We start from the raw sequence: 16,118 nt of genomic DNA on the forward strand, positions 1-16,118 counted from the left end.
CCTCTCTCCCTCCTCAGGCAAACAAGACCCAGCAGATCTGACGAGGGGTGTTTGTTAACAAGACCCAGCAGATCTGACAAGGGGTGCTGGTTCCCAGGCATGGCTGTGGCTTGCGGGCTGTTACTGCAGGACTAGGCACTGCTTGTGGTTTTGCTTTGAAGAAACAGAATCTATGTACACTGCCACAAGCACTCCTCTTAATTTCATTCCTTTTAAGGTGCCGTTAAGAATACTTTTCTATAGTATTGTTAAAAAGAAGACTTGCTGAAATATGCATGAGCTCCCTTGTGTCCGGAGATGGATTGCACAGAATAGTTTGGTTTTCTTTTCTGTTGGCCGCAGCTAAGGTCTTGGACGAGATAAGAAAGTCTGCGGCTCTCATCCCGGGAACAGAAAGATAAATAAAGTACACAAGTGAGGTTCGAACCCGGGGCACCTGAGTTACAATTTGCCCTATTTACACGTCCCGGTACACTTATGAAAGTGTGGACGCTAACCCCTGGAAGAGAGCGGAGGGGACACGTGTCCAGCACAGACACACTCAGAGACACATGACACAGCTGCCGTTTATCAGACCTCTCGAGAGACACTGATCCGGAGGCCTGTCTGTCACCCCAAAATCCAGAATTTCAGTTCTATCTAGTAGACTAGGCAGGCGTTTGCTACTGCATCTCAGGTCTGATATATTAACCCACGCCAAGCAGGAGGGCACATACAGGCATGCAGACAGAACCTTTTTCCCTTGACAGTATTGCTTTATACATTTCTTGGCCTGTATATTTAGAACAGTGTTCGTGCCAGGCAGCTATCTAATGCATGCCCTTCATCGGACTCTCAGAGCAGCAATTTAAGATATCTTTTTGATCTAGATTTTACACAAAATCGTCTTTTGCACAATTTTGTTTGAAAAAGGAAATCTACACCCAATATAATATTGTTTTAGTTTTATACTTTTTTATTGGTGTTTAAATAAATCTTGCTAATAACAGATACTGATTTTGAGTTTTCATAATCTATGCTTTTTAAAAACGGCACAACATTTTCCCTTTACGTCAAAATCTAAATTATTTGTGTTAATAATAATCCTTTACTTATAAAGATATTCTCTGCTTAAAGGGTTTTTTTTTTTTTATTGAGCTGAGAATTTAAGCTGAAGAATAAAACACAAGCAAAGACCTTCAACAGAATGAAAGAGGGAGTGTTACTGGTGCTAATAAGAGAGAAGGCTTTCAGATTGAGAGGAGCTCTCTGTAACTGGCTGGGTAACGCTTGCTCTCTGTAACTGGCTGGGTAACGCTTGCTCTCTGTAACTGGCTGGGTCTGGCTGGGTAACTGGCTGGGTAACGCTTGCTCTCTGTAACTGGCTGGGTAACGCTTGCTCTCTGTAACTGGCTGGGTAACGCTTGCCCTCTGTAACTGGCTGGGTAACGCTTGCTCTCTGTAACTGGCTGGGTAACGCTTGCTCTGACTGGCTGGGTAACGCTTGCTCTCACTGGCTGGGTAACGCTTGCTCTCACTGGCTGGGTAACGCTTGCTCTCTGTCTGGCTGGGTAACGCTTGCTCTCTGTAACTGGCTGGGTAACGCTTGCTCTCTGTAACTGGCTGGGTAACGCTTGCTCTCTGTAACTGGCTGGGTAACGCTTGCTCTCTGTAACTGGCTGGATAGCCTCTGCCTGACAAGCAGACACTGCTTCCTCCAGTCTCATTTGGGCCAGGAGTTGTTGGCAGACAGAAAATGCCAGCGATGCCCTGATTACAGAAAAGGAAACTCAGAGCTGTGTCTTGCAGTAATACGCCAGGGAGCCCTTTGACTGGCCTGCAGGGAAACAAAAGCAAAGACACCCTCCAGGTTCAACAGCCAGGCAAACGACTTCAGTCAAAAGGCTGTAAATATGTGTGTCTGAGATGAGTGGTTCTGTTTCGTTGTTCCGATAACCAGCCTGGCTGCAAACTGCCTGCCCAGTCTTCGAGTTTCTCATTTCAGAATGGCACGCCTTTTAACAATACTTGAGACGGGGGCAACGACAGAGGCAAACAAACAGACTTCTAGAAAGACAGAGACAGAGAGAGATCGATTGTTAACAGACCTAGGATGGAAGGCTGCCATTTTCCTTCATCAAATATGCTTTTTGTTTGTCCTTGGAATAGAGTGCCATTGAGATCCAGCGCTATTGCAATATTTGCCATTTCAACACTCCCCCTAAAGTGCTGAGTGAAGCAGGCCTGCCCCCCCCAAGCAGCTGGGTGTGCACTCGGCCCCGACGTGCCAAAGGGTCCTGGCAGAGACACCCATCGGAGGCCAGACTGGCTGTGTCAGCAAAACGTACTGGTTTACCACAGCTATACCTCGTTTGCTCTGCCTGGCGCTACAGGCTTCGGCTGCCCACAGCTCGCCACCCAAATCAAAAGAACGCTTCAGTGCTTTTTACAAACCTGGCCAACCCCGGGAATTTTTGCCATGTGTCTCAAAGGTCACTTTGAAAGGAAGCTGAAAGGCTCTGTTTGTTGGTGCTGTCCTAGTTTCAGATGTTCTGGTTGTAACAGAAGCAGAACTGTGTCCTGGCGCTTTCTTAATCTGTGTTGACGAGGGGTGGGCCTGAGTTACTGGTCACCTCCTTCAGGGGCATTGCAAAGAGCTGCAAAGCTTAGAGGAAGCTCAGTAAATGCATAATATAGGCACACAGGAAAAGCACGTCTTTTTTTTAGCACAGCGGCCCTGTAATTAAGTCAATTGTCGAGAAAGAACCCTCCTGGATTAAACGGGTCTCGATAGGAAACACATTGCGAAATCCCATTATTGGTTCAATCCTATAAGCAAGCTCTTCTAAGAACAGCAGCTCATTCGCCAGCAAGGCAGATTAACACCAGCCAGCACGACCTGCTGGAGGAATCAGTAACAAACGGATCCCATGCAAACCCTGTGCACTGGTTTTAGTGACCTGTATTTAAAAGTCTCCCTGCAGATCTCATCTGGTATTAATAGCTGTGACTGTGTGGGTGTGCGTTCTGTCCTTCACAGCTCCTCTACAAGGACAGGAAAGCATGCATTCTCTCTGCAGCCTTGCTCTGATCCACAATTAGCATACTGGCCTCGAGCCGCTGGCCTAATCGCTAGGAATGGGAGCCAAGTTGCCACCCCACTGGGTTAAATGAAGCCTCGCTGGCAGCTTCCGATATGGGGTTTTATACAGCACAGGTGGGAGTGTGGCGCTGTGGAAAGCAGCATGTAGTAGATTGTTAGCTGGGCTCAGTAGCATCTTCAGCATAGTGGCCTTGTATTTCATAATGCCATGCAGTATTATACCGTCATGAAAACGTTTCAACCACACAGCAGCATTTCCAGTCTTGCCTACAGCATTCAGCTATGGTCAAAAGGTTTGCATCCCCCTATACAATGAACTCATTTTGCTGCCTGGTCTCTGGTTCAGAGTGTGAGAGTGGAGGGGGAAGGGTGGGATTGAAGCACTGAACTGACAATAGCTGCCTCAGCCCTGCCCCTCCTTCAGATCCCTGTATATTGTACCATGTAACCTTTCCCTTAGTAACCCTTCACCTGCTCTGCTATGAGTCACCTTGCTACAATTAATGGTAATTATCAAGTGCAGCCCCAGCAGCTGAGAGCTGCTGGTGGCCGAACCACATTTCAACCATCAGGCTTAGCAAAGCATTGCATAAATAAAAAATAAGCCAGATCGTTATGGAAGCAGGATATGGTCTAGACACTGAAAACTGTTCCATAGTCACAACTGATAAGAGGTAACACTACACTAAGCTTGTGGAACTCAGCAATGTTTTAGTAAGAAGCATAGAGAAACATTTCAGCTGATTTTTATATTTAAAAAAAAACATTATGCAAAGGAGATATAATATAGATCTAGTATAGGGGGCTATGCGAGACAGGCTGAAATATATCTAGTCCACATTATACTGCATATGTGATACATGTATATATTTACATATGCAATGTAGAATAATGAATATATTGCATATGGAATATATGCTTGTAACCCCAGCTTCCAAAGGGGATTAGCAGCAAGGCTTCTTCTTGACTGCAATCCTCCTGGTCAGTCAGGCACTCGTGTAAATGCCACTGCAATCCAGCCACATTGCAGATCACACTGGGAGTTCCTTCTGACCTTTGGCCCTCCCACTGGTAGCCTCTCACCTAGATATCTGTGATTGGCCGGCGTGTGGGAGAGGGGCGGGCGCTCGCAGCTCTGTGTGACATGCCGTTGTTTGTATGCTGTGATTGTGTAGGAATCAGACTCTGTGTTTAGTGAAGTCTTTCACCGTGTACGCAATGCTTAGGAAACCTGCTGCCGCTAACGCACAGGGTTTAAACCATATTCTTTTGTGCTTTGGAACCTGGCAGGATAGGATTCCCTATAGCAAAACCTATAGCACACAGATAGTGATCAAGTTAGAAACTGACCAACGAAATTTCTAAAAACATGTTTTTTTGCATTGCAGTTGAGTGTTTGAAGTTACGGATTTCTGCTGACGCCCCTGCTGTGTGACACATGCTAGGGCAGACAGTACAAAGACATGGCTGTGAATTGCTTGCAGTTGTTTGTACAGTAAACGCTCAGTTTTGCTTCTTGGAGAAGCCAGGTGATAACTCACGTGCCATGGGAGCATTTTCCAGGAGCCCAGCAGAAAAATCTGTGGTCAAATTGAATAAATAGTGAGGCACACAAGCTGCTTCTATATACACCGGCTCCACCTGCTGGGCATGTCGCACATTGCAGGTCACTCTGAAATGACTCGCTCTGAAGACCTGATTGGAATCTTGGAGAGGACAGTACTGGGCATGTGCAGCAAATTTGACACCGTGCTCATACCTGCAGAACAGCACAGTAAAATACCCCAACACGAATACAGCACTTCAGTCTAGGTGTCTGTCAGGCATTAATAATGAAGCAGAATGATCCTTTGCATTAAAATCCATTCTTTATATGCGCTTTCATAATGTTACATTTTTTTGTAATCAGTTCCTTATCCCATGACACTTCTCTTTATTCATTGTTTTCCACATGTATTTAGACGCATGGTAAATTTAGCAGCATTTGAGGCAGTGCCACGCTGGTGCGAATGTTGAAATAGCCGTCGATTCTGCCAAAGCAAGCTGCTAGCAGACCTTTCCCCTGCTCTGATGCACTTTGCCTACACTGCATCATTTCTCTGCTAACCGGATGACTAGCAAACTGTGAAGTGAGTCAGAGTTCTGCTTGTCATGATTACAGCCCCCCCTTGTTACTGAAAAAACGTACAATCTTGTGACGCTGTGTAGGGCACGGGAAATGATGCGGCTCTTTTTCTGTGCTTTCCCGTTCTCACTGACGACTCCTTGAACTCAGTGACAGCACACTGAACTAACCTAAACCCTTCAAATAATATGCAAGTTAGGATAAACTGTTACCTCATTCCTTCTTATGATGGTGTAACAGCCTTGTGATATAATCGAGTCCTCCAGTGTCCAGATCTATAAGCTAGTTTGGAGCTCTGCGTAACCTAGCCTGTCCAAACCCTGAAGCCTGTTTGAAAGACGACTGCGCGTGACTTTGTGCTTTTTGCGCGGATGTTTGATTCTTTTATTTCAATGAAAGCTGGCGACTCTCTTAACTTGTAAACGACTTGTTCGATCAGCACAGCCTCACAATGTTGGTAGTATGTGTGTAAAGAACATGTTCGTGTGGCTTGGTTGTTATGTAAAGGGAACAAACTCCAGACACGCAGATAATGCAAACAGCGGGACGTTGGCACATTCCAAAAGGACACCAGGCTCGGTGTGACAAAGTCCCTGCGGAGAGTTACAGTAAAGCCACGCTTTGCAAATCAATGTGAAAATATTTTTCTCTCGTCTCTCTCGCAGTGGCAGATGAAGTGCTGCCCGTGTGATTCCAGAACAGATTCCAGCCGGAATTCCCACCGGATCGAGAACGCCATCTCTCAGGCAGGACCCCTCAGGTGGTGGCAGTCGCAGAAAGGTGAGAAGGGAAAGGCGCAGAACTGACGATACGCAGTTACAATCTCCTTCCACCAGGTGGCGCAATGCACGCTGTAAAAATAACACTTTGAATGGGGGAGTGATTGGAGCCTCTCCTCGTCTCAGAGTTCAAAGTCTTTCGGCTGTGTTTTGAATTGTTCTTATTTTCTGGTCTTGTCAGTTTCTGCGAACGTCCTTCTCTAATAGTGTAATCCAATCTCGTGTGGTATTTCTCCCCTAGGTGTGGAAGATGTCATCGTGCAGGTGGACCTTGACGGGAAGTTCCAGCTGAGTGATCTGATCCTAGACTTCAAGGTAAAGTGCCAGGGCCAGGAGCAGCACCGGGCAGTGCAGAGTTCTTGGTATGGGGCTTAGGCGAGGGCTGGTCAGCTACACTTCTCTAAATATACAGTATTGAAGTTATTAGCGGTACATAGTTTGAGGCTGTCTGTAGATGATTCTGTTTTATTCCTAACTGAGCAGAGAGTCAGGGACAGGCTGCCCCATTTCTTAGGTATTGCATTACTGACTAGTCATAGAAATAATATGACAGTCTGATACAGCCCACTCTGATCGCTCTGTTTGGAACTCTTCATTTGAGCCCAAATTAGTGGAAGCTGAATGAGTAGAAAAAGGTGTCTAAAGAAACAGGTATTGAATGATCTGCTGACGTCACTGCTGTAATCTTAAAGGGAATGTCGGTTTTCAGTTTGGCCTCACTCCTCTGTGTGTTGCAGGGCCCCCGTGCCGAGGCAATGGTGATCGAGCGCTCCACGGATTTCGGAAAGACCTGGAAGCCGTTGCAATACATGGCCTCGGATTGCCAGGCCTCGTTCCCTCACATCAGCACCTCCGCGCCCCACAGCCTGCAGGACTCCTACTGTCAGACCCTGCCCCCCACGGACAGCCGACTCTACCTGGACCAGAGGGTAACCCCCCCAGTCACCTTCCCCCCGCCCTGGCAATCCTTAGGGATGGCACTAGGGCAGCGGCAGTGCTGTACCCTATAACTCTCACTGACTCATTGAGCTCCCCAAAATGTTTGCAGCATCCCATCTGAGGTTTTTAACAAATAACTAATATCTGTTCAAGCACGTGTATTTTAAAAAAGTTGCAATAGAGAATATGATGAAATAGGTGCATAGCATTTCAAATCTCATACACATTCCGCCTGCTGTTATATAGAAAGCACCCCCCCTGCCTGTGACTGACAGAACTGCTGTCTCTCCTCTACAGGTGCAATTCAACCTCTTAGAGCCTCTTTCCAGTGTCGATGTCCCTGAGTGCTACAAGATCAACCGTGAGTATCCTTGCTCTTCTCTTCAGATTCAGACACGCCTCCCACAGGCCTAGATCCAGCTGCCGGGGAGCCCCCCTGTCTCTCCCAGAGTCCCACTTCCTTTTTAAAATCAATTCCCTATTGATCAATCCCAACACGCCATTGATCAACATTGCTAAGTGTTCTGTTAAAATGAGTGTCTCACAGTGACAACAAATGACTTCAGTTGAAGTCAGTGTTAGTCAATTTAACTGTCCCTGACCCTGGTCCCTCCCCCTCTCTCTCTGTGTCTCAGATGGCGCTGACTTCACTAACCTGCGTGTGCAGTTCACCAAGCTGCCACACCTCCCTCGCCGTGGCAGTTCCCGTGCCCCCGACGCCTTCTACGCCCTGAAGGAGATCCAAGTTCAGGGCAGCTGCTTCTGCAACGGGCACGCCAACCGTTGCATCCCCAGTGCCAATGACCTTGACCGCCCAGAGGTAACTAGCCACCCTGCACACAGCTCTGGAAGCAGCAGAAGCATGCTAGCCTTGCAGAGAACTGACCAGCAGGTTTGAAGAGGCTGGAATAAAATACCTTAGGGAATGCACGGCTTCATTAAATAACGCAGTTAGGACAGCAGGGAAATATATTTCAGTGTAATATTGAATATGATAGCAGAATAACCTTTATTACCAAGCAAGGGAAAGCACTGGCAAGTACTGTAAAGACCACAGAGGTTCGGTACAGCAAAGAAACAACTGAGGTAAACTGTGGTCAATGCATAGTGTAACCATGGGAACAGCGTAGGAAAGCTGCAAATATACCGTGCACAAATACACTGGATGCATTTATAAGGCTACAGCCAGTGTTTTTCACTGAGGGCAAACTGCATACTCCATAGCAAACATATGACTGGGCTATCATAGTGGCGAATCATGTCCCAGCTACCTTATGCTATAATGTTAAGAATATTGCAAAGCAATTAATTTTTACATAGACATGGATACAGTAATATAGATTGCTGTTTCTAAGCATCGATCTGCCATGGTTTCTAAAGGAAAGTGACCTAACCTGAGAAGTGGTTTCTAGGACTGTGCTTCCCCTAACGCTGCCCCCTTCCTCCCCCTGTCTCGCCCCTCCAGGTGTTCAGTAGATGTGCCTGCCAGCACAACACGGCCGGACAGAACTGCGAGCGCTGTGCTGAGCTGTACAACGACCAGCCCTGGAGGCCCGCGGAGGAGAGCAACTCATACCAGTGCAAGAGTGAGTACAGCCACTCTGCATGCTTCAATCCCACAATCACAGCACAGGGCACTGGAATAAAGCACAGCGCAGCATTGTAAAGCCCACAGAGGTATGGTGAAGCATATACAAAAAAACAATGCAAACTGGGGTAAATGCACAGTGTAGCCATTGGAAAACGGTACCATGCACCTTTACTGGGGTGAACTATTACAAGGGACAGGCTAAACTAGTCAGGAGTCAGAGACAGTGTGACCTGTGGATTAGTGACCGCTACTGCAGGAAACAAACGTTAGAGCACCACCTGGTGGAATAGAATGGAATTGGATTTCAGTCCTTGGTAGGGGACATGTGAAAAATGGTCAGATTTTCCTTTTTTGCATGCAATTATTCCACTATAACCATACATTCAGCTGAGCTTGTGTGTAACAGATGTGCCTCAGCGGACAACACACACCGCCACACTGCTGCTAATCTACAAAGAGAGAGCTGGATTGCACAACAACACAATGGCTTTAATTCACCAGCAGTGTGATCGAATGGATCCTTTTAAAAGTGTCAGTGATCAGTGACCCACCCCCATGCTGTCCTGTGTGGGTAACACTGCTGTTCATTCCCTTGCTCCTCTGCAGAGTGTGACTGTAACAACCACTCCGATCGCTGCCACTTCGACCCGGCTGTGTTCCAGGCGAGCGGGGGGGTGAGCGGAGGGGTGTGTGACGACTGCAAGCACCAGACCACCGGCCAGCACTGCGAGCGGTGCAGACCACACTACTACCGCAACCCACTGAGAGACATCAGCCAGCCAGACGCCTGCCTCAGTGAGTACAGCCCTGCAAAACTACCGTGATACATGAAAACCCTGAAAAGCAGCCCAATGCCATTAAAACATACACCCACTGGCACATGCCTGATGCAACAAATCCCATCTGTTATCCATTATTATGGTTATTTTTGATATCACAGTAGCTGTTGTATTTGCAAGGCAGAGTTTGTATCAGCTGAAGCTCCTTGTTTAATATATTGCATTGTGCAAAAAATCCCATTCAATTCTGACTGCTTTTACATTGAGCCACCGGGTGGCACTGTTCGCTAAGGTAAAACCTCTTTAGAATGAAAGTGGTACGCACTCTGGCTTGGTGTGTGGTGTCGGGTCCACCTTCCTCTCTCGTGTAACACGTTGCAGCTGGCCTCTTGTCCTCCACGCCCCGTGGCAGGCAGGGAGAGGAGCCGTGCTTTGCAGGAGCCCTGACGGTTTTGTCTCCCGTGTTCAGGGTGCGAATGCAGCTCCGAGGGGTCGGAGGGTCTCTGCGAGCAGTCGGGGGGGAGCTGTATCTGCAAGGCCCACGTGGAGGGTCCACGCTGCGACCGCTGCAAGGCTGGGTTCTACGGACTGAGCGCTGCGGACCCCCAGGGTTGCAGGGGTGAGTTCACCTTCATCAGCATCTTCATCCTCTTCAGCCGGGACACTGTTTGACTCTATTAGTTTTTACCAAAGCTTTAATAGACCTTAGCAATGTATTCCACAAACAGCTCCATCAGACATTAAAGCTGTAACAAACATAACTGTAGGAAAGTCAATCACACGACCCTTCTTGCTTCAGGTCTTTGTAATTCAGCGGTTCTCTGGGGTCTGGCTTACCTGCAGTGTGTTTGATGTGCGTTGCCAGGTTTCGATGTGATTGGTGTTTTCTTCTCTTCCAGAATGTCCCTGCAGCCCGATTGGCTCTCGTGGGGATCGTGCCTGTGACCCGCAGACCGGTCGGTGTTTCTGTCTGCCCAGCGTCATCGGTCAGCAGTGTGACAGGTGCGCCCCCGATCACTGGAACTTCCAGAGCGGCAGCGGGTGCGAGTCGTGCAACTGTGACCCCCGGAACTCCTACAATCAGAACTGCGACCAGGTACCAGCCAGGGAAATCAATCCTGTTAGGAATGCCCCTTAGAAAAGCTTACCATAGTGAAAGCATAGCAACGTGTAATGAAGCACATGGAACGCATTGCAAAGCCTAGGTAAGCACTGTGCAGAATATCGAGGTATGGTAAAGCATATTAATAAACATGGCAAACGGATATGCAAGAAAATCTGTAAAACTTCTGTAGCGAACATTTTATAATGGAAAGCCTGAAAGCTGGACTCTGGAGACCTCTAGTGGTTGAAGTACTGAATTGCTTTAAAACCGTGTGTGTATCTGACTGGCGCTGACTTCTTCATTATCCTGTACCCGTGCTGCTCTCTAGCGCTGCGGTTTGCGTTTGCGCTGTACGTCCTATCTGTAGTGTGGTGACAGCGTCTCCAAAGCGCTTTGCAGACCAAGCTGACTGTGTGTGTTGTTGTCTTTGCTGTTGAGTAGCAGAGCGGTCAGTGCCAGTGCCGGCCTGGCTTCGGGGGCCGGACCTGCTCCAGACCGTCCGAGTGTCCAGACAACACTTACGGAGACCTCCGCACTCGCTGCACACGTACGTGCACTTAAGTATTTTACGTAACCTTTATTTAACTAGGAAAGTTCTCTTGAGACTTCAATCTGTTTCTCAGGGGAGTTGCGTCTGCATCTTTAGATACCATTGCACCTGGACGTGCCCTGCTTAGTTAAACTTTAAAATGAATTTGAAAACAAAACACAAGCAGTGCTTGCTGTTACTAACAAGGCATAATGCATTTATAACAGTCACGCTATGCAACGTCTTCGTATTTTCCATTTGCTTTGAATTTTAGTATTTCTCAGTTTAGCACTATTGAGCGTGTTAGAAGTTGCGGGTGTCTTTTGATAGCGGGGTGTTTTCCGGTCCCTGCTCTCACGTTTGTTTCTCTCTCCTCGGACCCCAGCCTGTGACTGTGACGTCACTGGGACGACGAGTAGGGGTTGCGATAAGACCACGGGGGAGTGCATCTGCCGGATTGGGGTGACGGGGCGCCGCTGTGACCGGTGCCAGCGCGGGCACTGCAACGAGTACCCCGCCTGCAAGCAGTGCCACCCCTGCTTCCAGAGCTTGGACTCAGAGCTGCAGAGAACCTCCAGCCTGCAGTCCACCCTCTCCTCGCAGGCCGCCGCAGTGCTGGGGGGCTTCGGAGCGGAGAACCGGGGGCCTGACATCGTGGACATGGAGACCACCCTGGGGCAGATCCGGAGGGTCCTGGAGAGCCCCCTCGCCAGCGAGAGTGCAGTGAGAGATGCCAGCGCCCGGCTACAGAGCATGAGGTGGGTACAGACTGGCACGGACCCCCAGCTCCCCTCAGTCTGGCTGGCAGTGGAGCTGGGGCAGTGAGCTGGCAATGGGCTTCTAATACAGATGCTCCTGGGGTGTTTTTAGTGCATAGATTAAGAAGCAGTGTTAAAATATCTTCCTGGATACCATACTGTGATATCAAATACTAATAGAAACTCCAACACAAACTCCAGACTACTGGCTGCTCTCAGTGTCCAGTAGATTTGCCTCAGCAGCTCAGTGGAGTATCCCACTCAGCAGTGTGATCGACTCCCCCCACTCTGTGCTTGCTAACGCTCCCGTCCCTCTCTCGTCCCTCTCCAGGCAGGCAGTCCGAGCCATTGACCCGAACCAGGCACTGCTGGACAGGAGCCCAGCTCTGAACGGAGAGATCGCGGACCTGGTCTCCATTCTGGAGCGCCTCTCCAACCAGTACAGCACCAAGAAGACCCAGCTCGAGAACGTCGCCATCACGAACCCCGACGGTAAGAATGAGACGGAGCCACCAGGGGGCGCTGTAAACAGCCCAGCTCAAAATCCTGTCCCGCGCAAACCTCACCGGCACCCCTCCCTCTCTCCTCAGGAGCGTACAGCACTATCCGCACGGCGTTCCAGCAGTCCGGAGAGGCAGTGAAGAACGCTGCTGGCTCACAGAGGCTGACAGACCAGGCTGCGAAGACCCGGGAGGAGGCGGAGAGCTTGGAGGGGCGCGTCCAGGAGGACAACAGACTGGCCCTGGAGAGACTGGACATCCAGCTGGGCACCCAGCCAAACCTGACCCCCACCGCTGGCAAGGTGAGACGCAGACACACGTATAAATCCAGTAATAACATTGATGCCATGTAATTGTGTTACACTGTGGTAGTACTGTATTGATCTGTATTGGTTACACTGTATATATATATATATATATATATATATATATTATATATATATATATATATATATATATCTCGTTAGATTGGTTTACGATTAATCATTTCTGTTGATACTACCCAGGCAGTGACTGTAAATAATGTGTGTGTGTGTGTGTGTGTGTGTGTGTGTGTGTGTATATATATATATATATATACAATTTCCAGTTTCCATGTAATCGTACTACGTCCAGATCTTTCCAGATTAAATATTAAAGGTGCAAGCTGCTAGAAGTCGTTCATGTAATGCTTAAAATACATACAGTACTTAACATGCATGCAACACAATCATAATACAATATATCTAAGTCATCTTAAACGTGCAAAATCAGAAAACACAGACTATAATTGCACTAATGGTAGACAAACTTATTGACATCTCTTAGTTCTTACGTTTCTAGTCTTTGCAATAAAAAGGTATGAGCTGACTGTTTATACCCTTCCTCCCAGGTGTGTGGCAGCACCCGCTCCACCCCCTGCACTCCCCGGCAGTGTGACGGAGCCCTGTGCCCCGGCCCCGGAGCGCCCCCGTGTGGTGACACAGGAGACTGCAGAGGAGCCCTGCCCCTGGGAAACAAAGCCTGGGGAGACGCAGAGAAAACCAAGTCTCGACTGGCTGAGCTGAACGCACAGATCAGACAGACTGCACAGCAGGTACCCCGCCCCGCTGAGAGACGCTAAAAAACTCCACACAACACCTTGTCTCTTCTGTTGAGACTAGCACCACATGGTCCTCAAAGGAAATATACCGCATTGTATTAGAAGATATGTTTTTCAGGTTTCAAGTCAGCTGTGCAGTTTTCCTTTATGTAAAGTCCTGTGATCCATGAAAAGCAGATTTGAATTGGATCACACGGCAATGCATCTTCCTCCTCTAAACCTCCTCCCATCGATCCCCTTGAAAAGCAGAAGTCGTTTTGAAGTGAAAGCACCGTTGGCACTGTATTGTGACTCAGATAGAATCCAGTGGAAGGGTTCACAATGTTTGACGCTGATTCTGCCCCGCCCCTCTCTCGTGCAGATTAAGGACACCGAACAGGCAGCCAATGGGGTGAGGATTACCACTGACCTGCTGGCCAATCAGCTGAGCAAGGCCAGGACAGAAGTGGAGAGAGAGGTGCAGGAGACGCGAGCGTTCATCAGCCGAGTGCGGGACTTCCTCTTGGGTATGTGACACGCACGCGGACGGGGCGGAAGAGCTCGGCTGGGAGTCTACAGGCTTCAGCTCCTGTGATCTGGGTCTCTGTATGTTCGATCTTCAAGGATTCTCACAGACCTGCTTGTTTCCTCTCTCCAGACCCGAAGACAGACCCCGCAGTCATTCAGCAGGTGAGCGAGCAGGTCCTCAGCATGAAGCTGCCTGGCAGCCTGGGGGAGGTCAAGGACAAGGTGGACCAGATGAAAGCCATCGCGGCCACGCTGCCGGACATCAGCAACGTCCTGGACAGAACCAGGGCTGAGATCGACAGCGCCAAGCAGCTGCTGCAGGAGGCAGAGGAAGCCAGGTACCACCGCAGTGCGATCAATACAAACCAATACACTGTAACCAATACAGATCAATACACTGTAACCAATACTGATCCATACAATGTAACCAATACAGATTAATAGACTGTAACCAATACAGATCAATACACTGTAACCAATACAGATCAATACAGTACTATCAGAGTGTGACCAGTACAGATCAGTACAGTGCCCATATAGTATCAATACAGTGTCAATACAGATCAGCACAGTTCTCAGCCCACGTGCAGGGCGAGTCAGTGGAGCTCTGTTCCTATCTACAGCTTTGATACTCAATAACTTCACCACCTTCTAGTGCAGGACGTCGGGACTGTTGCAGCAGTGGTTTGACAGTAATGTCGTGACGTGTGTTTCAGGGACCAGGCAGCTGCAATAGAGGAGAAGGTAGATGGCGTGGTGGATGACCTGGGCAGTGCCCAGACACTACTCGGCGAGGCAGGGGTTAAAGTCAAGGACACCGGCCGCATTGTGGAAGACATCCAGAGCAAAATCCCACAGGTAGGGTCTCAACGAAGCCGCGTGCTTTGTGCACACCAAGACAGCTGTGCACCAATCTGAGCAAGATGTATAACAGGCTTGGGAGAGCTGACCTGTATGTGCTCGCCCCAGATCCAGGGAAAGCTGGCGCTAGCTGAGAGCTCCGTGGAGGGAGTGGGTGCCCAGCTCGGAGTGATCAAACCCCAGATCGCAGTCCTGAAGGAACTCCTAGACCAGAACGCCAGGCTGGCGGGACAGACGGACAGGGTGGCTTCCCAGGCCGACACGGAGGCTACCACTGCCGGCCAGGTAAGGAAGGGAAGGGGGGCTCACCAGATTATCTTTGGCAGTGGGAATGCAATGGTTCTTCCCCTCAATCCCCCTCAAGGAGTCTTTACAGAAGCATTCTTTCCTGTAACAGTCATAGTAACGACAGGCAAACAGTGATCTACACAGAAACGGGGTAGAGAATGATATAGAACACGCACAATACCCAAGTGGTACTGATTCCCCCAGTACTCCCCTGGAGCTGCCCCCGGCGCTGGCCTGACTCCCCTCTCTTTGACTCACAGGACCTGGCCGCTCTGGAGCAGCAGTACGCCCGGCTGAAGGAGAAGCTGGGAGACTCGGCTGAGGGAGCCGGAGTCCCGGAGGAGAGACTGGCAACGCTGCAGGAGCAGGCAGGGAGGCTGGTGCAGGCCACAGCAGACATGCTGAGCAGGATTGCAGGTCAGTCACCTCTAACAACAGGGCTGTGTACACGAATGCAATGCCACATTAAGAAACTAACAAACCCTTCCTTTGCACAACATTTTTTCATTTGTAATACCGATCTGAAAATCATGTGGAGACGCTGCCAGTAACCCGCGCTGTGTCTGACCTGGTCTCTCTCCCCTGTGCAGGTAAAGAGAGCTCGCTCCTGCGGGCCACGGAGGAGCTGGAGCAGAAGGTTTTGCAGCTGGATGGGCTGGAAGAGAAGGTGGCAGAGATCCGGGCTCACATCCAGAAAGCAGTGCACTTCCACAGCAACTGCCTGTGAGAGAACAGAGAGGAGCGGAAAACACAGCGCTCTCCATCTCTCTGTGACTGCAACGCCACAAGACTTTACCTGCCTCTCTATTCAAATACTGGAGGTTTTGAAAAATGTAATTAAAAAGTGCTGGAAAAAAACACTACCACTCCTAAATCAAAGCTGAGTGAGTCCCTACTCTGCTTCATGTTTGTATTTATTGATTTTCTTTACCTGTACTTACATTGGCACCCTGTGAAGATTTTTAACTCATGCAAACTGGATCGTTTATTAAGATCAATTAAAAGACTAAGCCTGACAGCTCGTTAACACGAAACCAGCTTTAATTAGCAAGGAGTCCCTCTTCCATGTCTTACTGCTATAGAGCAATTTAACTACTCTGCATCGTTCTGGGTTGAGAATAAGAGATGCCGTGACTCATACCTTCAAGCACTTCAAAATGTAAACGCCAACAATAAAGAAATGTTTAACAGTGT

General features: G+C 48.8%; 1 protein-coding gene across 3 annotated transcripts in view; it reads left to right on the forward strand.

The window, feature by feature from the left end:
* LOC121299632 (laminin subunit beta-3-like) overlaps positions 1-16,117 on the forward strand; it is a 19,924-nt gene extending 3,807 nt beyond the window's left edge. For 2 of the 3 annotated variants that reach the window (XM_041227483.1, XM_041227485.1), the window contains 20 exons: positions 5,873-5,987; positions 6,228-6,301; positions 6,724-6,915; positions 7,223-7,286; positions 7,561-7,745; positions 8,391-8,511; positions 9,123-9,311; positions 9,765-9,914; positions 10,195-10,391; positions 10,842-10,947; positions 11,315-11,687; positions 12,019-12,179; positions 12,278-12,489; positions 13,059-13,262; positions 13,630-13,774; positions 13,906-14,113; positions 14,492-14,633; positions 14,745-14,921; positions 15,185-15,341; positions 15,515-16,117. In XM_041227483.1, coding sequence (XP_041083417.1) covers positions 5,873-5,987; positions 6,228-6,301; positions 6,724-6,915; positions 7,223-7,286; positions 7,561-7,745; positions 8,391-8,511; positions 9,123-9,311; positions 9,765-9,914; positions 10,195-10,391; positions 10,842-10,947; positions 11,315-11,687; positions 12,019-12,179; positions 12,278-12,489; positions 13,059-13,262; positions 13,630-13,774; positions 13,906-14,113; positions 14,492-14,633; positions 14,745-14,921; positions 15,185-15,341; positions 15,515-15,651 — 3,309 coding nt within the window. In that variant the 3' untranslated portion in view covers positions 15,652-16,117. Of the gene's footprint in view, positions 1-5,499; positions 5,661-5,872; positions 5,988-6,227; positions 6,302-6,723; positions 6,916-7,222; positions 7,287-7,560; positions 7,746-8,390; positions 8,512-9,122; positions 9,312-9,764; positions 9,915-10,194; positions 10,392-10,841; positions 10,948-11,314; positions 11,688-12,018; positions 12,180-12,277; positions 12,490-13,058; positions 13,263-13,629; positions 13,775-13,905; positions 14,114-14,491; positions 14,634-14,744; positions 14,922-15,184; positions 15,342-15,514 lie in introns of those variants that run through there. The other variant, XM_041227484.1, reaches the window with a different exon arrangement.
* The last annotated feature ends 1 nt before the right edge of the window (position 16,118 follows it).

The sequence above is a fragment of the Polyodon spathula genome, chromosome 25 (assembly GCF_017654505.1).
Source record: "Polyodon spathula isolate WHYD16114869_AA chromosome 25, ASM1765450v1, whole genome shotgun sequence".
NCBI classification, from domain to species: Eukaryota; Metazoa; Chordata; class Actinopteri; order Acipenseriformes; family Polyodontidae; genus Polyodon; species Polyodon spathula.